We start from the raw sequence: 24,774 nt of genomic DNA, 5'->3' as shown, positions 1-24,774 counted from the left end.
TGTTATGCAAAAGGTTAGAAGCATTTAATTGAAGTTTATGGGCTATACAGAGAGCTTTAATCTAGATTACAAGCATGAACAGAGTTTTATCTTAGACTAAGCCCTAGCCAGCAGATATTTAAGGGTAAAAGCAATCATCCTGTATCTTAAGCACAGAAAAAATGCCAGCATCTGGAACCACAGAAGCAGTAACTGAGGCTTCTCCTATAAAGGGATCTTTGATAGCTCAGAGCCAGATTTTTCGAATATATTAAAAGGCTATGTGACTTCACGTACAGTTTATAAAACTTAATGTGCTTGTTTTGGGTTCCACCCATGGTGATAACTTACATAACTGTGGTTGAGTGGTTTATATGGGATCCATTTGTTGTTCTTCTCTCTGTGTTTCTGATCACTCCCTTTGTATTACTTTGCAGAGTGATCTGATGACATTAAAGAAAAAACTGAGAGTTGTCACAGTGACTTGTGTTATCTTTATCTTGTTTAACAGAGCAAAACTCTTAACATTCTTCCATTGAGAGATGACAAGGGAAAAACTTAAAAGAATAAGGAATTGTGTATGGGCACTGATGTGCTTACTAAACTCTTTGAAAATACTGATATTTCATGATGTATCTCCAAATTATAATTATTTTATGTATGCTGGGAAAAATGCAAAATAAATTTAAGAGAGTCCTAATTACAAAATGCTCACAATTATTGAATTAGATGGTAAGCAGTATGAAAACACAATTGAATTCCTGACCAATGCAGTTCCTGTTGGCATCCCAACATGTTTAGGCAGTACTTAAGAGAAAATAATAATTCCTGAAAGAGAGAGATGATAGGACTTACTTCATTGACTTAAAATAATGTCGAGAAAGACTAAATGGAAATTAATATTTATTTGTGCATAAGATAATATATGATAATATGCTTAATCTTATAGACTCCAAACTTGTCTAGAAAGTATAATTTCATTAACGTAGGAAAAGAGAAAGGGACCAAACCAAAATGTAAAGAGCAAGGAAATCTGGGTTTGGGTCACAACTCTGTCCTAACTCGTTCTGTCACTTTGACTTCTGAGTATCAGTTTTCATAGTGCTAATGTCTTTCACTTTTGAGTTCTCTAAGAGTTAGCTCTATGTAGTTTTCACATCAGCTATCTTATTTGCTATACTCATAGCAGTCTGATGAAGCAACAGTATAAATATTTTATTAGTATAGATAGGTATCCATGTTTAGAGATGAGAAAACTGAAGCTCAAACAGAGAATCAGCCTTGAGTCTCAGTGCAAAAGATGAACAACTAATACAGCTTACATTTGAATTGAATTCTTCTGATTCCTCACTCAAGGCTTCCATAGGCCCACATCACTCACCCTGCTTTCCCGCTGATTCAGGATGTGATTTAACTAAGTAACTTAGCATGGATACGAACACTCGGCCTTGCCTTTTTGACTAAAATAACCCATTTTATCATTTCGTATTAACACAAAGTTCACATTTTAGTATTTCATTTCTCTTTTTATGGTCTAACTTTCCTGAGGCTATAACATAAAATAGGGAATCATCAGTGACCTGGATGCATCAGACTCCTACAACTGCAGAATGTTACATCTGTCCCTAACAGGTGATCTTCTTAGCTCAAATAACTTTTTATGTATCTTAAACTTCTTGTAAATTCAGGAATATCAATTAGAGGCAGATTATTTATTGTAATGCCTTGTAACTATCAATGTAATTATCACAGTCCGGAATAAAAAACGTTATTTTTTTCCTAAACTATAATGATCTTCACTGCTGCCAGTACTACATTTCTATTAGTAGAATTATAATTAGCATTTCACTTTAAAGCCATGTTGACATGGAATTTTTTTTTAAGTCATTGACCAGGCCTATGTCAAGAGCAAAATTTAAAATCCTCCTTTTAAATTAAACAACAAAGACAAGACATTATGATAGACATGACTGTCTTGGTATTTACCATGTGTTGGGCATCATGTCTTAGATTTTATATATAGTGTATAAAATCATGTATAGATTTTACTGATAGTGTAGAACAACCTCAAAAGCTAGTCATTGTCATACAAAATTGAGATGAGGAAACTGTTAAACTTTTTAAAGTCTAGTAACCTTCTTACAGGCATTAGCTAGTAACTGGCAGAGCCAAAATTCTCAGGTATGAGTCAACTGGACTCAAGATGGCTATTCTCTCCAAAAGGCAACCTGGGACTCTAGCCACTTTTGAGTCATGATAATGGAGCCTATACATGTCAACCTAACTCAAAAACTGTCCTTTTGACTGGGAAAACTGTCTAGGAATTTTGAAATATACATTTTGAAACACTTATCATAGAAATCTTAGAGCCAGAGTTCTTCAATTGTGTTCTTAGACTTAAGCTAAAGTGAATATTTCCAAAGAATAAACAACTTATAAATGGCTTTCAGGTGGATTTTTTGTTTGTTTAATATCACTACATTTTTGGAGGTATCTGAGGAAGAAAGAGAAATAAGACCGAAGACTGGAAACTAAATCCTGATTTTAGCAGCTGTGTGACTTTGGGCATGTCATTTACTTCAGTTAACCCTTTGGGGGGAGTTGATTCCTTCTTAGAATCTGATGAACATTTCAAATTCCACTTGCAAACAAAAGGCCCCTACACACATCTGTATGCTAATTTCATAGAGATGACGGACACGCAGTCTCTTTGCAAGTGTATGCTTCAATTTAGGGAGTGCTGACTCAGTGTCTTTCGTTCTGGTTCTACCTAAAATGAGAATGTATAAGACTGCCCCTGCTATTCCAAAAAATTATGAATGTTGATTCTAAATCCAAGGATCATAGATAAGTATTAAATCTTGGACATTAAGAGATTACTAGCTCTTTTGAGTGGGGAAGGGGGCACATTTAATCCAAAGGGTTTACCCAAATAGAATTATTGGCTCATCTGTGTCTCTCCAACAAAACCAGGTTTAAATGGTTTTTTCTAAGAGTTAGAAATGACAAAGAATACAGCACTTTATGCCATACGCATTTTTAACACTAGTGTTTGTAATCTGATAAAAGCAGGTTAGTAAAAAATGGGTTTGTTTTATTTTTTTCTAGTTTTGGGGGAGTATATTTAGTTTCAAACCATTCATTCATCATTATTCACTTCATCTCTGTAATGGGTACCTTCCTACAAGGGCCTGTGTGTATTTCTCAAGAACTTCTTTCCTATTAAAGTATCCCAGGCTCTTTTTGCTTTTGAAAAACTTGTTTGAACAAGTTCCTGTGCCTTGGTTTCCTCATCTGTACAATAGGATTAATAATAATAATGCCTACCTCCTAGAATTATTAGGCGAATTAATGAGTTAATGCATATGAAGCCTTTAGATGAGTGTTTGGCAAAAAGAAAATGCCTAGTAAATACTGAGAAATATCATTACTGTTGTGAATTTTACTACTACTATCGATATATCCTTTTATCCACAGATGGAATATCTTTTGTTTATGATCTATGGAAAAATTAATACTATCCAAATGAAAAAGCTGCATATATTTGCAGCACTCTGTGAAGCAAAAGAAAATATTGGTGCTTGATAAATGAAAACCAGATCTATAATAGCATTACAGATTTCAACAAGGGGAAGAATGTGTTCTTTTAAGTGGAAATCCAAAATATATTATCTGCTATTTGATTTGCATAATAGGGACAACTCAAAAAAAAATTCCAACTGTTAAGAAAATAGATGATGTTACAACAACTTGATTATTTGTGAGATGGGCAGTTTAGCGCCTTTAAAATGAGAGAGCAGCTCTCAGAATCACTGCTCCTAAGATAAATCTAAATTTAAAAAGTAAAAAGAAACTACTGATACTCCCCTGTACTGGTGATTGCCATTTGCCACCACACTTGTGCTCTACATTTAAGCCCTGTCTCGGCTTCCTCTGTACAGTGTTCAGTGGTAAATGTCTACTGATTCATTCAGACAGCTGTCAGCACATGGGAACGTTCTCCAGTTACACATCTTACCCATGCTGGGGTTACCCTTCTTTTTTTTCTGCAGGCCATATCTAGTAACCATATATATTTTCAGTAAGTAAAAACAACTAAAAACAAAAGAAAATCAAGAGCTGCAATCTATCCAAAATTTTCTAATAAATGTCTAATTATCCTGAATATAAATGTTTCATATGGAGTATCTACATTAAAGAATTAAAATTGTTTTCCTCAGTCAAGAATTCCTTTAATAGCTGTCATGTGATATATCCCACATCAACGCAATTAATATGATTCCTTTTCCTCTCTCTTGGTTCATTCTCTCATTCTCTCTCTTCGTCACTCCTCTCCTCGCATACCCCAGACACTAATGACTAATTTGTGGGCACCTGGGTTTGTTTTATTTTGCTCTCGAAATTCTGCTTACACCACTGAAGGAAGTCGGTTAGAAAATATGCCTCGTCTTAAAACACACACACGCACACACAAAAACTTGTCTCATCTCATCCCATATTGGTTGAGTTCATTTTTCTCACATTGTTTAGAACATCAGTCACTGAGTTAGCTCCATTTCTTTAACATTTTCAGTCTTTCAGTTTTCAAGTTAATTATTTACAAGCGTGACAAAATTTAATCCTTTTATTGTAGAGTGATCTTTTTTTAATAAATAAAGGCATCTTTCTTTTTGAGGAACAGTGCACAGTCAAATTTTTATAGCTTAATTTGTCTTAAATTGAAAACTAGATGGGATTTAACCTCTGGAAACTTGGAACAATTTCACAAGGTGCTTGCAGCCTTCGTAAAGACTAATTAGAGCTATTTAAATGGCATCTCTCTCCTGTGAGCAGCAGAGCAAGTGTGTGGGGATCTGTTATTCCCAGCGCCTACCTCAGCCTGCCCCTGTGGTGCTTCTTACCTAGAAAGGAGAAAAAACATTTTTAAGGGATGGTGGGTTGTGTTGGTTTTTTCCTTTACTTTTGTTTCCAGGAAGCTAATCGAAGAGTAAATCAGAAAGCTCTGAGTTTATTTTTATCTGCATTGTCTTTGTTCAGTTATTGGGATTTTCTTTTCATTTGTATGGTACATCTATGCAGATTGTGCTAATGAAGCTACCCTCCATCACTCCTAACGCTGCACAGAGACCTACGTCATCTGTGGTATGGCTCTGTTTTTAGAATATAGGCACAAGTTGTACATGACTGGAATGTTAAAAAATGACTATTTTTGTCTGCTCCGTTATTGTTTTTTTAACATAAGAATGGGGAGGGAGCCTTCCAGATTTGCAGTTTCTTTTTGTCAGTATAGTATTCAGAAATGAGTAGGTTTATTTTATTGTTGATCACATCGATCATGAGAATAGCCAGTATCCAATGTGTATTTTAGACGTTTCAAATTAACTCACTCATTTGAAACTCTCACAGGGGTGTTGGGTAGGGATGTTATGATAGTGCGGCTCATATATTAGGGTGTAGGTGAGGAGACGGGCACTGTGAGTGTCCTACAGACGGAACTCCTGCTGATACTCTGCATTTGATTTTGACTATTTCATTGTGAAATAAAGTCCTACAATAATTGTAGCTCAGTTGGTAAAGAATCCACCTGCAATGCAGGAGACCCCTGTTTGATTCCTGGGTGGGGAAGATCCGCTGCGGCAGGGATCGGCTACCCACTCCAGTATTCTTGGGCTTCCCTGGTGGCTCAGCTGGTAAAGAATCCGCCTGCAATGTGGGAGACCTGGGTTTGATCCCTGTGTTGGCAAGATCCCCTGGAGAAGGGAAAGGCTAGCCACTCCAGTATTCTGGCCTGGAGAATTCCATGGACTGTGTAGTCCATGGGGTCGCAAAGAGTTGAACACGACTGACCGACTTTCATATATGTATATGTATATTAATATAAGCTAAGTCGACCAAAACTCTGTGACTCAGCTGAACAGGCATACTGCAGTGGCCCAAATGCTGCTTTATTTCAGGGCTAAGTGTCCCCTAACTAGAAATGAGTCCCTTCCACCACAAAGCTGAGAAGTCCCAATACATGTAGCTAACCTTGGAATGCATTCAGAGACGACTCAATCACCCACCTCCTTCTCTGTAGCCACTCTCATGACCCGCCCCCTCAGCAGTGCCAAGGTATAGAAAACCAAAGAAAGCAGAACACACTGGGAGAGTGCAGGCGGGGTTCACAGACTCTCTGAAAGTTGTCGATTCCTCCAGAACTCAGAGTGGAGATGAGCTGCAGTACCCACACAGAAAGGCACACTTCTAAAAAGAATCATCCTGCATTTGGCAGAAACATGGAGGGTCACTGGGCAAACTGCAGTCATATCCAGGGAGACTTCTGCAGATAATACCCTGTGCCTTTGCAAGAAGCATTTGTTTTTTCTGGTATGTTGCAAAGAGAAGCCTTTGTTTTGCTAGTTCTGATGCAGCTGTGAGTGGCTGCCATGGTGTAAGTGAAGGAGAAAGAAGGCTTGTGTCCCTTGAAATTAAATACATTTACTAGTAAATTATTATTGGATTTTGTTTATCTATTTTCTGTTCTGTGGTTTTGCTGGTGTCAGCAAACAAAGTAAACATTTTTTGTTTTTTTTCTGCATTGTGGGTTGTAAAAATTACAGTCTAGGTCTTAACTGGCAATTCATTGTTGTTAGTTTTTTTTTTATTTGTGTATTGAAGTGGAGCAGGAGACATTACTGATTAAATGAAAGGTAGCTTTTGTACTCTAGTGGGTCTTGAGTACTTCTATCGTACAACAGGGAATAAACTGCTTTACCAAAAAAAAAAAAAAATTCTTTGACACAGACTTCACAAAGGGTTTGTAGAAGTGAAAGGAAATGTAAGTCCTAGAGCTTTGATGCCACGCTGTGAGCTGGAGCAGAGCCAGCCAGTGAGCTAAAGTTCTGGTCCCCGCTCTGTGTGCTGCAGTAGTTTGTCCTCTAGAGCCATGAATGGGGTTCCCCACCTTGCCTCTAACTCTGCCTCTTACTCATTCCCACCTCCACAGGTCAAAGAAAGCTACTTTTCCTGAATAGACCACGTGCTAGGCTAGTCCTACCACCTCCTCATGCTTTTGAATCTGTTTATTTTTTACCCTACCGGGTTCTAGTCAAAATTTAAAGTATCAATCACACCAAAAAATCTGATCACAGTTCATCAGAAGTAGAAGAAGTAGGAAACAACTTGAACGATCATCAGAGCGTGTACCTACCTAATCTGATAGCCACTGAAAGTCTCTATATAGCTTAAAAGAACTTCACAGAGATTTCCGAATCCAAGAAGGTTAAAAACACCACAGAGACACAATCTTATTTTAGAACTTAAAGGGACTTGAGGGAATCAATTTGTCCAGCGCACCTTGTTTAGCAGATAAGCAGTCAGAGGTCTGTACAAGTTGAACCACTGCCCAGATGTCAAAGAGCAACTTCCCAGCAGCCCTAACCCAGAGTTTCAGTTTCCTGGTCAATGTCTCTGATGTCTTAGTATGTTCTTAGTATTATTTCACAAGTCACAACTTTTATGATACAGAAGTACACACTTGCCCCTTATGATTACTTACTTTCACATTGATAAAACAATTTATGTACTGTTTTGGGTCCTGCTTTTTTACTGAAGAGCATAAGGCCTTATTATTAACATTTTATAATTATAAACACCTCTCAACAATCTTTTCAAATCAAATTATCTACTGACCTGAAAAACTGAGTGCAAAGCAAGTTGTTTATTTATTATTATTATTTTTTATAACGAGACCCACATGACCCAATTATTTCTCATCAAATTAACAAGGGAAAAAAAGAAAAGAAAAAGTATTTTAACCTAGTCAGGACCAAACAGCTCAGATAGTATGTTCTTTGACATTTCAACATGCTTTCAAGGTTTTAAAGCCTTTCTCAGTGTGAGTTAATTATTCATCAGGAATATTCTTTCAAACCAAATAGCTTCATCTTTCCAAGAATTCCTCTCCATTTGTTAATATTCAAATATATGGGAGAAAATCACTATAAAGCTCTACAGTGTTAATCCCATGCTTAAATGAAGAAAAATGGCATTTCCTCTGCATGTTGAACTCAAAAGTTCTCAAAATTTTTCAGATAGAAAAAACAAGGGAGCCCAAAGTTCACACCCAGGCTCATTTTTCCACCAATAGTGTAACTAGCAATTCCCAGTAAATAAAATGAGAGCCTAAACGTGACCCAACCATGTTTGAATCACAATATCTTGAAGGCTTGAGTTTTATAGCTCCAAGTTCAGTTTGTCCAAAACACAAAGACCCAGTGGAAAGCATGTATGTAGTATTTCTAAGCACCACAAAAAATAAGTCCATTAACTGATGGAACAAACTAGAAGACAGGAATGTGGAATACAGTGGGGTATAATATGAAGACAAGATCTAGCCTGTTTTTTCGCTTATTAGATGATTAGATTAGAATGATAACTATTGTTGGTATTGGAATTGCGTACGTGACTATTATTAATTGGAGAATACACATGAACCAATACATAGGAAACCAGGACTTCTGTGGTCATCCAGTGGTTAGGAGTCTGCCTGCCAATGCAGAGGACACAGGTTTGAACCCTAGTCTGATATCTTACTTGCCGTGGGGACAACTAAGCCCATGTGCCACAACTTCTAAGCCCACACTTCGGAGCCCTCAAGCTGCAACTACTGAACCCATGCACCAGAACCACTGAAGCCTGCACGCCCCAGAGCCTGTGCTCCACAACAAGAGAAGCCACTGCAGCGAGAAGCTGGCACAACTCAAAGAAGAGTAACCCCCCTCGTTGCAACTAGAGAATGCCTGTGTGAAGCAATGAAGACCCACTGCAGCCATAAATAAGTCAATATTTTTAAATGAAAAAAATGCACAGAAAATCATGAAAACTTACTTTTATAAATGTAGTAAAGCCATGGATGCCTAGGAAAGGACAAGGTCTAGTTCTAACCTGTTTTTCTTGGACAGTGACCTTAAGATCAATTGTGCCTATGGGACTTAGGACCAAGAGAGTGCCTACAGCAGGACCAGTCCTAAGATTCTACTTATGATGAGTTTCAGACATCTTTTTTTCAAGTTCTTGCTATTTTACTACCTTTTCCCTCTCAAAAAGAAAAAAAAAAAAGCAAGGCACCATTACCGTACTTTTGGACATATCTTCACAAATCCAAGAAATAAAAGCAATCAGCTGATTGACAGTAATTCTGTATTCTTTCAGTTCTGCATTTTAAGTTATATTTCTACTTAACATAGCCCCAGAATTCAGTTAATTCTTACACACTTCTCATGGATTAGTAGTGCACACTGATTTGCACTACATTAGAGGGAAGTCAATATAGTATGTTTTTTTCATTGGAGTTGGCTGAAAAATCATTCTAAATATGTCAGTTTGAAAATAGAGGTCTTGTCTACTCAAAACACACTTCTCCTTAACCTTAGCTTTCAATCTGAGGTTAATCTTTTTTTTAGAAGTGCAAGCCACCATTATTTCTCAGATCTTTTCTCATTCATCTTTCTGCACAGCTTATTATGTTGGGTTGTATGAATATAGGACACACTTGGTCTTAGAGCTGCTTGAGAGCACAGTAGTTTCTCACATCTCCACATTGCAAAGAACATGTGATAAAACTTACTGGAAGTGTCTTTTTGTCAGAGTGTGTAAAGCAATTTGCCAGGAGACTTTTATTCTAGGTATTACCTATTTAGAGACACGTGTCAAAATATATAAAGAGGATCCTCACATTATTTTCAGGATATAAATATTACCCTAACAATTAGCTCTCCTAGGTGTCAAAGTATTGTTTTCAATTCTCTTCTTTGCACAATATCAAGTCCCAAATTCTGAAAGCATTTAGTGATACAGTATGGATCAAGGTGCCTAATAGTTTTCAGAAGAATTTTTGTATTTTTGTCCCAACTATTATTCGGTATCAACCTATTCCCCATAAAATATAATAACAACATATTGTTCAATCTTGAGCAATACATCAAAAAACAATTCATTATGTGATAGCTGATTAAAGTTTATGCAAGAATGTAGGCTAGGTCTGATTCCACCTCTTAGATGTGTGTCTCACATTCACCACCTGTGTCCTCAGATGCGTTGTTCAGACACATTTGTTACCCTTGATAAGGAAGAAATGGCACAGTCCCCAGCTGGTGTATTTTCTGAGTCATTAAACCAGATTTATCCATTTTTGAATTTTCTTGGAAAAAAAGTTTTCTGTGTATTGGTAGCGGAGTGAGGCCCTTAGCCAGAATCCTTTCTATCATTTCTTTAATGTTACCTGCTAAATTACAGTATTTAAGGTGAGCTTTCCCTGTGTTATAGACTCATTGTTGGCTCAGAACCAAATCCTGCAGACATGGAGATGTGCATGTTTCCCAGTGGCTGTAACCTGAGGACTTTATTTAAACTGTCCTTTGAATCTGCAATAATGTGGTGTCAGGGAGGAATAGGATCTTTATCAACAAAGGGCTGCCAGAACCCCAACAGCTTCTTGAGTAGCTGTAATAGATGAATAATGTTATAACAAACCGTGCATTTCAGTTTTTGCTCAAAAGGCTTTTCACTGATGCTGGTGGTATTTCATATCCATGTGTTCATCTTGGAACCCAGTAGTCTCCATCTGACTTTCATTACTTTTCTTGAGAGGATCAATTTTACAACTGGAATCAGAAAAGCAGTCAAAGTAATTGCAAGTGGCAATCACTGAAATATAGTAATCTTAGCTTGGGAACATATGTTCCATTATAAAGAATATATTCTTTTTTTTTTTAATAAATCCAAGACTCATATTTTCCCAAAGTAAGAAGGGACCATGTACAGGTTCTAGTGCTATCTCCTATATCATGCTAATATCCCTATAAAGTGTTTATTCCTTCAGGAATAGGCAACTCATTACATCTGAAGGAACTCTATACCCTTTCTGATTCTGACTATATGAAAATGCTTTATTATACTGGAGATGAAATTCATCTCTCTGTAGTTACATCCTTCAGAACTGAAAGATTTGGGTCTCAACATCGCAATCCTCAACCTCTCTTGATTCATGGGCGACTCTTATGTCCAACTCCTATTTTTTTGCCAGGTTTTAATATATATTCCTTTCTCATACGAAATAGCTTTGATTTCCATCATCATTCTGGTCACTCTTCTTGGAAGTTCAGACTTCCCTGTAACCCTTATAAAGGCACCGTGCTGAAGGAAAATTAGACTTTTAATCAGAATATCTGTATTATGTTACAGCTTTGCCACTTTTAAATGTTGGAACTTGGGCAAATTGTTTACTGTTTTTGTCACCAGGGATAGTAAAAGTAAATAAAAGATATGTGGTCTAGAGGCACATAAAACAAGCAGTATGCAAGTGGACAATTAAATTTAGAATTACAATGTTGCCAAGAGAGTTCTGAGGTCCCAGGGTATGAAGAACAGGCCCCCTGAGATGGAGGCTCAGTGTTTCCTGATGGGAAGGAGACAGAGAGTGTGTTGTGGGATGCGGGATGGCAGTAAGCTAGGGGAGCAATGTTTTCTAACAAAGCCAGCATGTAGAAGCAGGGCAGTGTCTAGAGACTGGAAAGGGAGTGGATGAGTAGACAAGATGAGTTGGAGAAGTACAGAGCTTTGTGGCCATTGTTGAGAATTTGGATTTTATTTAAAGTATAAGGAGAAGCCATTGTTGGGTTTGAAGAAGAGACATTCAGTATCTGAAATATATTTTTATAAACTGCTCTCATCGAAATAGAGAACAGACTGCAAAGGACAAAAGTAGAAATGGGACAACCAATTAGGAGGCAGTTGTCATCATCCAAAGAGAGATTTGTGTGATTCGACATCCCGTGGAAGTTTAAGGGAGAAGCAGTAACCTACAGAGGTTAAGACACAGATGTAGCAGACTGCCTGCCTATAATTAGACAGACTCCACCAATTTTGGCACATTTTTGCATCTCTCTGCACCTTAGTTTCCTCCTTTGTGAAAGGAAGGTCATGACTGAACTTCCGAGAGTTGTTGTGAGGATTAAATGAGTTTATATATGAATTCCCTGTTAGCTAAATCTGGAAAGAATTTTTTACTCTTAAGACGTGTTCCACCCTATACTGCATTTTCAGACTCAGGCATTACTTTATTTGGTTTTTGTCTGGGAAAGAAAGAATGAATGTGGACTATGACCAGATAATTGCTTATCTTCCTTTGCAAGCTATATTTTGCTGATGCAATGGAGAAAACATGTGAGAGAAAAGACATTCCATGAACAATCAGTTGTGTTTTTCTTTCTTTGGAGTCCACCTTGTCATGTCACAAAGATTGAACACTTCAGACATTGTATTTCTTTAATGTGATGGTCCCAGTAAGAACCGTTTTTAATCTTATTTAAGAACCAAACTTTAATACAGTGTGAAACAATGATATAACACTGTCACCAGGCCATGTCCCAGGCTGTTTCCTCTTGTGATATGTTCACATAGTTGCATAACACTCCTTGTTTTACAGGTATCCCAGGAAGTGACTATGTGAATGCCAATTACATAGATGGCTACAGGAAACAAAATGCCTATATTGCAACACAGGGATCTCTACCGGAAACATTCGGGGACTTCTGGAGAATGATATGGGAACAACGGAGTGCCACAGTTGTTATGATGACAAAACTAGAAGAGCGATCCAGGGTAAGGATGAGTATCTACTTTCTCCCTTAAAATCTTCCCTCAGATAGTTCTGGTCAGAATCTAAGCTTTTGTTAAGTTTTGATTTTTTAACAGCCACTAAATATGAGTGAGTATCAACAGCTTAGATTAAATCATGCTTTAACATTCTTTTGTATCTTTCAAAAAGGAAATTGTCTCATGTTATGATGTGTATGATCACTAAAAGAAAAACAAATAGCACTCAAAGCAGTAGGTAACTTGTCTAGATAAAATAAATATCAACTTGGATATCTTTTTAACATTCACATTTAATAGGAACGCACAGACTTCGGGGGAAAATCCCAGTAATATGTACTTCCTGACATTTTCAACTTTTTCTTTCTCATAATCTGCAGTGAAAATCTAAAATTCTGTGAAAGGGGATCCTTTCAAAAATTATTCAAATTATCATAAATTAAGTCAGGGCAGTCAGAAAAATGATGTGGGTTAATACACAGCTGAGAAAACATGTAAATGTAGAGGGCATTTTGCTAGTTTAGCCTTCTCCAAAATGAATAGATTTTAATAACAGAGTCATTGCTTAGTAAGGTCTAAGAAAGGAATTTTATTCATCATATGGATCCAATATTATGGAGCATGGCATATTGGTTAAATGCTTTTGATTTGCAAAACTAGAACATAATGGGTAAGCAGTACCCACATTCCCAAGTGTACATGCAAATATTGTAGCCATTTGAAGAAAATCAGTAACCTTGAGAATTTAAGGAACAAGTCTGACAAATCACTGAAGACAGCATATACTCTCCCTGAAGTGTGGGGCATTCGGGGTAGAGTTTGAAACTACCAGTGAGAGGGCTCTTTTACTAGGGTCACAGTATTCTCAAAAAGGATATTTTTAAGGAAGTCAAAGCCTGAGTCCTTATTTGTTGTATGACAGCCAAGTTTTAAACATTCTTCCAAGCTCAATACATGGCAGTTTCTCTTAGCCCCAGTGTGTCTATGAGAGAGGAGTTGAAAACTGCCCAGGAGATCCCTAAGGAAAAAGCTCAGACTTCGGAGAATATAAAAAGTCCTAGCTGTTATTTTAAAGCTGGGAAATCAATAAATATGGTACACAATTGGTTTAGCAAAGCTAAAAAGCAATCAGATCTTTTCAGAATGTGAATTCTACAAAAATATTGTCTGAAATGAATTTAGATTAAAAAAAACTTGTATTACTGTGAAGACATATATGTGTTACATGTTACATTCAAATACCATTTGAAAGATGTAAATAGATCTTTTATTGACTCATACTCAGGGTAACCTCTATATAACCCCTATGTATAACCAGCCCTTTCCTTAAAGCAACTCCCTATCCAAATGATTCTTAGATACAATTGTTAATAATTTTAACAAGGTCTAACATATATTGGGTACACTGATATTTTACAACAATTCATGAGATAAACACTGCTATGATTTCCATTTTATATGTGAGTGAACTGAGGCCAGGATATTCCAGAAGGTCACCCAAGCTCTTTCAGTTACCAAGGTCAGAGTGAGGAATTGAAGACAAACAGTCTGTCTCCACAACACATGTGCTTACCCACCAGGCCATACTGCCTGTTAGCACCTCTGTGAAGCAGAGGCAACTGAACTATTATGTTACAGTACACATGTAAATCTAACTTACCCAGACTGCTCTGCCTAGAGATACTGGCTGGTAACAAGCAGTCATTTGCAAAAGCTGTTTTCAGTAAAACACACATTTTTATCTTGACACTGCAGGCTTTCATTAAGCCATGCACAGAAACTTGTTTTGAAATAACCAAATGAAATTCTGCCCCTTTTCTCCCTAATTGCTTCTAATAATAAAGTTAGTTCTAACTGGCCCCACTGCCAGTGCAACATGTGATGGTAATGAGCAGTTCTTGGTGGAAGGCATTGTGACTTAAATACCTACAGTTTATCTTTGTGTTGCAGGCTACCTTTTTATTCCCCACCTCAGACAGAAACTTATTTGGAAGTTACTAAATGAACTCTGTTTGTTCCCTTCATTAATTACTCTTTGCTCTTGCAAGTTAGCTCTCTCCTTTGTTAAATGACCTGAGGAGGCCAAATAAAGTGCTGCCTTTTGCTTTTTATTCTGTGATGGTTCAGTCTGTACCCAAACTTATGATGACCCATATAAGCCAATATTGAGAGATCTCAATCATCATCAACCCTGGCTATACAGATGATACCCTGACCCCCAATGCCCCAGAGCCTTTGTTCCTCAGTCTAGAACACTTGAAAATAAATGACCAAATGCCCTGGAGAGATCTAACAAAGCACTGAACCCCCACATTATCTCACCTGCTCTTCATCTTCCTCCCTCACATCCTCCCACCTCAGTTTTCCCCTGTCCACTTGCTCTTTCCCCTAAAGTCCCAGGAAAGAAGGGGAAAGCATTCCTGGATTTTCCAAACAAGAACATAGGTTAAATTTTGCTTTACAGTGTTTTAAAAAGTGGTTAGTTGTTGCTGAAATATATAGCTCCATACTTGGGGAACTTTTAGGGTTATGTGGGCTGACCTGCACCTCAATGAATTCTCAGTTCCCAGCAGCCAACTTCAAAGCAGTCATATGACCTACTTGGCTTTATTTAGAAACTGCTGTAGTCTCTCTCATAAAGGGAAGAGGTCCAGGCAGCTTAAAGAAATCACTTCTCCAGGGGCTAAAGCTTGAAATTTCCTTATTTTGATGAAGGCTTGGGTTCCTAAAATAAAATTCATCCCCTTGGCTTATTAAAAAGAAAAAGGCATGTGTGTGTGTGTAAACACTTCTGTGCATTGCAAGTAGGCAGGAATCCCTGCTCACTAAAGTGGGAAAGAGAGAAGAATAGGAAGAAAAGATTGCATGATACTGCACAGAATTGCCCGGGGACACCACCATCAGAGGAAGCTGCCTGACAGAGTTCCAAGCAGGGGTGCGTTGCAGTCACATGTCTGGGTTTAGAGCCCAGCTGTAGTGCATGCTAGCTATGTGACATTAAGCAAGCTGCTGGACACCTCAAGGTCTCCTTTCTGGATTACATGGAAGTGTTAATGTGGATATTACTTTTAGATAAAGAATGTGACAAGGTGTCTCAGTGAGTCTACACTATTATTTTTTGGTTGAAGTAGAGAAGTTAGAGGCCTTACCATTATAAGTTTAGTTTCCCCTAAAGCTGGCTTCCAAATAAATCAAGTTTTGCTACCAAATGAAATGAGTCTGTTTCCCTGTGGTTGTTGGTGAATCCTAACCAAACACAAGAATCACTACGCATAGTCAGTTTTGCCCCTGTTCCCAGCCCAGGGTTGCACAGTCATGCATCCCAGTCAACAGGAGAGTGTAGCTCAGAACATGGGGCATTTGCATTTGCCTTTGACAGAATCTCCAGAATGGAGACCCTGACACAGGAGTGTGTTAATCTGCCTGTAAAAAGTCTACAATAGAACATTCTGGCTGCTACTTTCAGTTATCTTGAAGCAATACAATGTGAAAACAGTTTTATTATGAACATGAGTTAGGTGTAGTAATAATTACCACTAAATATAATATAGTTTTGATACCACATTTCCTTTTGGTTCAGCTTTTCATTCTCCTTACCCATTCTTATTTATTTATGATAATAGGGAATTCTCTTCTCAGAACCAGCCTCCTTTGTTTTCTAGCCCTCTACTGTGCCAAGACTCACTCCCAACTTCTCTCTGTGGTTGACACAGCAGCAGGGCTTGTAACCCTTGCTGAATTAGAATAGTTCACTCAAGAAAAAATTTACTCTTGCATGTGTTAGACATTTCCCTGATCTTTTGTTAGAGAATTATTCACATTTGGAAGGCTGATGAAGTCTTACAAGCATGAGGTAGGGCTTAGGGCTTACAGTGGCCATTTGAAAACTTCAGTTCTTTGATTTTTCAAATGCCATCAATCTCCCTTAAATGTGGCCTTGCAAGAATACCAAACTTAAATCAGGAGACTGTTTGCAGTGTGTACATTCATATATCAACCCTGAGGAGAAAATGTGTAAGTTGAATATTTTCTATGAGTTTCATTAGGATATATTAAAAAATATATATAAAGCTGAAAACTAGAGATTTTGAAGTTGAAGTTTGATTGCTGCCTGAAAATGCACAAATCAATTTGAAGACTTGTATACTGTGTGACATGAGATATGGTTAGTGGGTTTTATTCCACAGTTTCCATCTTTTTTTGCCAAATTGTCTCAAGTTCTGCATAGTTCACTGATTCTGCAGCAACTTATTCTTGTGCCCCAGAATGTGGTCTTTAATTGTTTCCATGTTTCATAACATGCCAATAAGCACATGAATTGGTCTGGGTAACCACATGGAGGGAAGAAAGAGTTCGGAAAAACTGAAGCACTAGTAGGGGAGTAAAACGTATACAGCTGGGATTTCCACTACAGGGGTGTTATTTGTGGGCAACTGGGATGCATGGCTGGCAAGCCTGGCTAGAAGAATGGGAGTCTTCAAGGGAGGATTCGCAAAGACCATTCCCAGCCCAGGAAGCTCTATTATTTAGTGGGTGACTGTTCACTTTATTCCCCCTTTATCTCTCTGCTTTTTGCTATTTCTCTTCTACTTTGTTTCCCATCTTGAGGTACAGAAGGGAACGTGTAGGCCTATCGTTGACAACTTCTTGAGCAACCTTGATTAGTGTTAGAAGGTGAAATGAATTCACTGAGGTTAAGGGGTATTTGTCTTTCACTTGTCCTGCCAGCCTGCTTTCAGTCAGTTCCCATAGTTGACACTTATTGTTGCTTCATGTCTTGCAAGCTTTATAGTGGGAGTTGATTGACTTAAAGAGTTAGTATTGTAGTGGGACTTAGTGCTATAAATGTCAAGGATGAGAGTAAAATTTTGACACACCCTAAAATGGAAAATGATTTGAATTGTCATCATCCAATGTAGGCCACATCTACTCATGGTAAAAGCATAGAATACGATGTGAAGAAGTCTTTACTCAGTTTCCAAACTCTCTAAATCCCATTTTCTGTTCCCAAGTAGATAACCAGGGAACCTGGTTAATGGCATCCATTGCTAGAGCAGATCAAACATTTCGTGCAACATGACTTACTTTATGATAGGCCAGGAATGGGAAAATCCATGCTTCAGTAAATTCGGTTGTTTGTATTAATGAATGGAGGTTAGATGATGTCAAGGCCGAAGGGGTCAGGCTGGCGTTAACTACACTATGCTAATAGTTTAGGGAGTTAAACCTGACGCTTGGCCACTGGAGCACTTCAGACCGAAAGACCACTCACTCTTCCTGTGTCCTCTCCATTCCTTGAATGTCATCATAGTAAATTTGCCCCAACAGAGAGTGACAGTGAGATGGAGACATATTCCACTTGCTTCTGTAGCTAAGAGGGCAATTCTGGATGAAAAGCAGCAAGAAAGGAGATTCTGATCAAACACTTTCTTGTTTTTCTATAGAACAACCCTTGAGATACTTTTCAGATTGTGAGGTCCTTTTGGGTTAAAACTTGGCAGAATCCCTTTGAAGATTATAAATGGCAGTGTTATTGTTTTCATTGTCTTTATCGGTTCTGGAAGGCCGAGCCTTGGCTGGTGGCAGACTAATTCCTGGCCCCTCTGGTTTGTCAAGGTTCGGTAAGTTTAATGGAGAGCAAATGCCTTCCAAATGCCAGGTCTGTGTCCTCTTCCAAACAGAACTGGAAGCACCAAAGGCCTTGAACATTTAATTTCTCAAACTATAACCTGAAGCACTGCCTATCTAGGGCTACAGAAATTGCTTTTTCCTTAAGCAACTGTTGGGATGGCAGCACAAACATTGCCTAGGGAGTCTGCATGATGTATGGGATTGTTTTTGAAAAGCAGTGGATACTTAATGTATATAGGACACTGGCAACAAAAAGAAAGATACCCATGTTGGCAGCCTAAAGGATGTTTGGGTCCTTATCTAGCAAGTTCCACACTCTTGGTTTTCTTTTGTCAACCGTGTCAGATAACAGAGAAAGGATCCCGCCAATTTCTTACTGTCTGTTAGCTTCCTGGAATTTCTCCCTTCTTTGTCCATCCCACCTCCTCTATTTAGGATGGCAGACTACAGATGCTGGCTCAGAACATCCCTACTGAAGTGAATTATAGGCAGCACAGCCTAAGGAATGAGAAAGAGATGCAGCTTTGCTCCCAATGACAATGTGCAAAGCCCCTGTGATTCTCCCCAGTCATGCTTACAGTGCTCCGGGCTGGTCTGGGTCATTTCTAAGATTTTGAGAAGTGTGAGTTAATCTCTGTGCCGAGGCAAGACAGACATTCAGCTGGTATGCACCACTGTAGCTTTACTGGGAGTTACTATATTGAAATGTATCCATATTGGCTGGTATACAAACATTGTCTTTTTATTGAAACTTTAAGACACATAAGGATATTGCTCAGTGTCAGTGACACTGGAACACCGTTGGAACACAGGCAGCCCCTGGGCAGACGAAGGCAGGTGCAGAGGTGACCGTAAATCTGTGTGGAGAACCCAGTCATTGCCAGGAGTGACTGGGGCTGAGGGGCGAAGAGACTCAAGTCATGAGGGAACGCCTGATATCCAAGTGCCGCCTGGCCATGACAGAGGGACAGTTGCACATTTTTCCTCAGGCTACACCAAAGTGCTAGAAAGCGGAGATATAACGGGAAAAGTCATTAGAAAAGTTGAGTGCAGCTCCGTCTGTTAATTCCTAGCAGATGCATTTGTCTTATCCTGTTCGGGTCGCTATAACAGAATGCTATAGACCGATGGTTTATATACAACAGAAACTTCTCACAGTTTAAGACCAAGATGCTGCTTCCTGGTTCATAGAAAACTGTCTGTATGATGCAGGGGTAAGCGAGCTCTCAGGAGTTTCCTTCTAAAGCACTAATTCCATTCTACCAGGCCTCCACCCTCATGACCTAAGGGCCTCCTCAAGCCCCCACTTCCTAATACAATCACATAGGGAATCAGATTTCAACATAGTGCCAGGAGAAATAGCCACAACCTCAGATATGCAGATGATACCACCCTAAATTGGAAAACTCAGCATTGGTCACAGGACTGGAAAAGCTCAGTTTTCATTCCAGGGGCAAAGAAAGGCAATGCCAAAGAATGTTCAAACTACCGCACAATTGCACTCATCTCAGACGCTAGTCAAGTAATGCTCAAAATTCTCCAAGCTAGGCTTCAACAGTACGTGAACCAAGAACATCCAGATATTCAAGCTGGATTTAGAAAAGGAAGGGGGGCCAGAGATCAAACTCCCAAATCCGCTGGATCATCGAAAAAGCAAGAAAATTCCAGAAAAACATCTACTTCTGTTTCATTTACTACACTAAAGCCTTTGACAGTGGATCACAACAAACTGTGGAATATTCTTAAAGAGATGGGAATACCAGACCACCTTACCTCCTGTGAAACCTGTATGCAACTCAAGAAGCACCAGTTAGAACCAGACATGGAACAACGTACTGGTTCCAAATTGGGAAAGGAGTACGTCAAGGCTGTATATTATCACCTTGCTTATTTAACTTATATGCAGAGTACATCAGTTGAAATGCCAGGCTGGATGAAGCACAAGCTGGAATCAAGATTGCAGGGAGAAATACCAATAACCTCAAATATGCAGATGACTACCTTATGGCAGAAAGTGAAGAACTAAAGAGCCTCTTGAAGATAGAAGAGTGAAAAAGCTGGCTTAAACTCAACATTCAGAAAATGAAATTGTGGCATCCAGTCCCATCACTTTATGGTGAATAGATAGGGAACCAATGCAAACAGTGACAGGCTTTATATTCTTGGGCTCCAAAATCACTGTAGATGGTAAATGTAGCCATGAAATTAAAAGATGATTGCTCTTGTGAAGCGAAGCTGTGACAAACCTAGACAGCATATTAAAAAGCAGAGACATTACTTTGCCAACAAAAGCCCATCCAGTCAAAGCTATCGTTTTTCCCCTAATCATGTATGGATGTGAGTCTTGGACCATAAAGAAGGCTGAGCACTGAAAAATTGATGCTTTTGAATTGTGGTGTTGGAGAACACTCTTGAGAGTCCCTTGAATAGAAAGGAGATCAAACCAGTCAATCTTAAAGGAAATCAACGCTGATTATTCATGGAAGGACTGATGGTGAAGCTCCAATACTTTGGCCACCTGATGCGGAGAACTGACTCATTTGAAAAGACCCTGATGCTGGGCAAGATTGAGGAGAGGAGGAAAAGGGGATGACAGAGGATGAGATGGTTGGATGGCATCACCGACTCAATGGACATGAGTTTGAGCAAGCTCCGGGAGTTGGTAAAGGACAGGGAAGCCTGGAGTACTGCAGTCCATGGGGTCACAAAGAGTCGGACACGACTGAGTGAATAGCAGCAACCACCCTAATGACAGAAAGTGAATATAACTAAAGAGCCTCTTGATGAAGGTGGAAGAGGAGAGTGAAAAGCTGGCTAAAACTCAACATTCTGCCCTGTATCAACATGGATCAGCCATAGGTATACATATGTACCCTTCCTCTTGAGTCTCCCTCCCACCCCCATCTCACCCCTTTATGTTGTCACAAAGCCCTGGTTTGAGTTCCCTGAGTCATAAACTAGCACTATATTGTAATTATCCTTCAATTAAAATAAATACATTTTTTAAAGTAGGAAAAAAAAACAGCAGGAAAAATGGAAAATAAACAAAACAAAACTCAACAGTCAAAAAAATAAGATCATGGCATCCAGTCCCATCACTTCATGCCAAATAGATAGGAAGAAAATGCAAACATTAGCAGATTTTATTTTCTTGGCCTCCAAAATCACTGTGGATGGTAACTGCAGCCATGAAATTAAAAGAAGCCTTTATCTTTCTGGCTTACTTCACTCTGTATAATGGGCTCCAGTTTCATCCGTCTCATTAGAACTGATTCAAATGAATTCTTTTTAATGGCTGAGTAATATCCCATGGTGTATATGTACCACAGCTTTCTTATCCATTTGTCTGCTGATGGGCATCTAGGTTGCTTCCATGTCCTGGCTATTATAAACAGTGCTGCGATGAACATTGGGAATGTTTAGAGAGAACAGCATCGAAACATGTATATTATCAAGGGTGAAACAGATCACCAGCCCAGGCTGGATGCATGAGACAAGTGCTTGGGCCTGGTGCACTAGGAAGACCCAGAGGAATCGGGTGGAGAGGGAGGTGGGAGGGGGGATTGGGATGGGGAATACATGTAAATCCATGGCTGATTCATGTCAATGTATGACAAAAACCACTACAATATTGTAAAGTAATTAGCCTCCAACTAATAAAAATAAATGAAAAAAAAAAAGAAGAAGAAGACTGCTCCTTGGAAGAAAAGCTATGACAAACCTAGACAGCATATTAAAAAGGAGAGATATCACTTTGCCAACAAAGGTCCATATAGTCAAAGCTATGGTTTTTCCAGAAGTCATGTATGGATGTGAAAGTTGTACCATCAAGAAGGCTGAGCACCAAAGAATTGATGCTCTTGAACTGTGGTCCTGGAGAAGACTCTTGAGAGGTCCTTGGATAGCAAGGAGATCCAACCAGTCAATCCTAAAGGAAAGCAGTCCTGAATATTCATTGCAAGGACTGATGCTGAAGCTCCAATACTTTGGCCACCTGATACAAAGAGCCAGCTCATTGGAAAAGATCCTGATGCTGGGAGGGCAGGATTAGGATTAGGATTAGGGCAGGAGGAGAAGGGGGCGAAAGAGCTTGAGATAGTTGGATGGCATCAAGCTCAATGGACATGAGTTTCAGCAGACTCTGGGAGATAGTGAAGGTCAGGGAAGCCTGAAATGCTGCAATCTGTGGGATCACAAAGAGTCAAACACAACTTAGCAACTGAATAACAACAACATGAATGGGGGGTGGGGCACAGATATTCATTCTATAGCACACGTCAAAAAAACAAGAAAATGAATATCAAGTTTTTAAATTAATAAATGGTTTGGTAAGTGAATGGTTCAGTGAACTGATAAGCAGCAAAATTTGGTTTATTTAGAGAATAATATTTTTTGACATTATGGTTTTATTTATGAAAAGCTATGACTGTACTGATAGTCAAATGCTTTAATATCACTCTCATTTCAAGGACTCCATTGCCCTTGATCCTTCACTAAACAGTGGTCAGCAAAGAGAAAATGAAAGAAATTCATAAACCAGATAGTTTTGCCATTTGAAAATAGATATGACTAAATATTAGTTGAATGGAGAGAATAACACTATTATTCAAAGAGAAGAGAATCATTAAGAATTATCTCTCCTGATTTTGGAAAATCAAGTATTAAATCTGGTCTTTTAAAAAATGCCAAAGAGAGATATAATAGCCTACAGAATCAGTTTGGCGTGTAATTTTTCTGTCTGCTAAAATATATCCTAATATTTCTCTGAAACTTTCTTTCATTGTATTCTTCTTATTAAATGTATATTTAGTCATGGTAACATTTCCTTTTTCCCAAGAACAGCCTTGATTTGCATTATCTAATGTTAACATACTGTCCCCTCTTTACAGTAGAGTCCTTTGCCCAAACGTACTAAATACTGATTTCCAAATATCATTTATTGTCTCTTCTAAGTCTTTTTTTTACTAAATAACTTGGCCCTAGGCAGGCTTTCTCAAATACTATGTGGCAAATGTGTTTGGGCTCAATATTGCTGGGACTCTTTGGAGTATTGGTTTGTTATATTTGGAATTCTGATGCCTTCCACCATGCTACCAGGCTCAATAAAGCTTTGTTAAGTTGAAATGAGGTTTTGTTCCCATAAAGTTTTAGGCTGTTTAAAAATAAGCCAACCTAGACCACAGTATAGTTGATTATAAAGTTGGCTTGCACGTGTTGAGTGCCCTTAATGTGCCAAACCACATCCAAGATAGGCCATGTGGAAGTAAAATCGAAACAAGGAGAGCATTTCCCTAAAGCACAGTCAGTAGACCTGCTGGATCAAATCCTACGAGATATTTCCAATAATGAGTTGCTCTTTTGAATACATTTAAATATGTTCTATCATGCCATCAACTTACTTTTAATAATTTGCCATGAAAGGGAGAAAATGAATGAATTCCACAGCATACATGTAGCGGTGGTCAGCCTGGTCTTTCCATAATTATGGAAAAAATGAAAGCTTATCACGTAAAGGGATTCTCTTTGTGATAATAAAAAGAAATATCTCCCCTAAATTCAGCCAGGAATCTGAACTGTCTCATTCAATTTGGGCCTCAAGTAGCATTACAGGGTGATGCTTCTAAGCCACAGCCTGGTTCTACTTTACTTCTTTAATACTCTGATTCCAGTACATTCTCTCTTCAGAGCCAGTTGGGACCCAGGTCCATTAAAGGACTGTTTGGAATGTCACAACTACCTATTTGAAGAACCAGGAGATCTAAACACTCCTACATATTTAGTCAATAAGGCTGATGGACTGGGGGCAGGAGTGTTTTTCACTTTGGTGTTTTCATTGCCACTCACATCTAGAAAATCCTAAGTACGTATCTGCTAGGATTAATAATATATTCAATTTTTCACATTCAGAATGATTTCAGTGGTTTATAACAACAAACACAAAAAGCTGAGAACATGGTTAACTAATAATAAATATTCCCACTGGATTCCCACCTATTTGCGTTGGCCATTGGGTTCAGAGTTTCAGGTATAAGATTTTCAACCCTTATAATAAACCTGTCATGCAGGAGATAATCATTCCCATTTTATAGAAGAGGCCACAACACTTTGGTCCTGGAAACAGAGAAGCAGCTTACTGGTCAAGCAATGAAACTGCCTGACCTTCCATGTATCAGTCGGCCACTTGTAGTCACTTCGGAAGCAAATAAGAAAAGACAGACATCAGTATTTGTACTGTAACTCCTGCCTTCTGTATACCCCAAAGGGAGCCTTCTGTGCAGCACATCTTAACTCTCATACTCAGCTCTATGCATGAAGCCTAACAAGTAGTAACTCTCTAGAAATACCATCTGAGATTCTTCTTCCAGGGTGAAAAAAAAAACTGGTAGTGGGGGAGGGTTATTGCCAAAGAAAACATTTCAAGAGAGGGAAATAGAGCTAGCTCATTTGTATTAGCTAGTTAGGAAAATATATATATAATTTATATTATTCTTCTGTATCCTTTTCATTTTTTTCCCTCACTAGACTTCT

The 24,774-nt window shown here is 38.5% G+C and overlaps 1 protein-coding gene and 1 long non-coding RNA gene across 14 annotated transcripts in view; one reads left to right on the top strand and one right to left on the bottom strand.

Moving 5' to 3' along the window:
- The window catches only part of LOC122453172, a 175,273-nt gene that overhangs the window by 54,480 nt on the left and 96,019 nt on the right, over positions 1 to 24,774 (bottom strand). The window lies entirely within an intron of this gene.
- PTPRD (protein tyrosine phosphatase receptor type D) overlaps positions 1 to 24,774 on the top strand; it is a 427,632-nt gene that overhangs the window by 348,336 nt on the left and 54,522 nt on the right. For all 13 annotated transcript variants that reach the window (XM_043487052.1, XM_043487049.1, XM_043487053.1 and 10 more), the window contains one exon: positions 12,446 to 12,621. In XM_043487052.1, the coding sequence (XP_043342987.1) occupies positions 12,446 to 12,621 (176 nt within the window). The remainder of the gene's footprint in view (positions 1 to 12,445; positions 12,622 to 24,774) is intronic.

Source organism: Cervus canadensis, chromosome 14 (genome assembly GCF_019320065.1).
Source record: "Cervus canadensis isolate Bull #8, Minnesota chromosome 14, ASM1932006v1, whole genome shotgun sequence".
Taxonomy (NCBI): Eukaryota; Metazoa; Chordata; class Mammalia; order Artiodactyla; family Cervidae; genus Cervus; species Cervus canadensis.
Note: the sequence above shows the minus strand (reverse complement) of the source record. Positions and strands in the feature narration are given on the sequence as shown.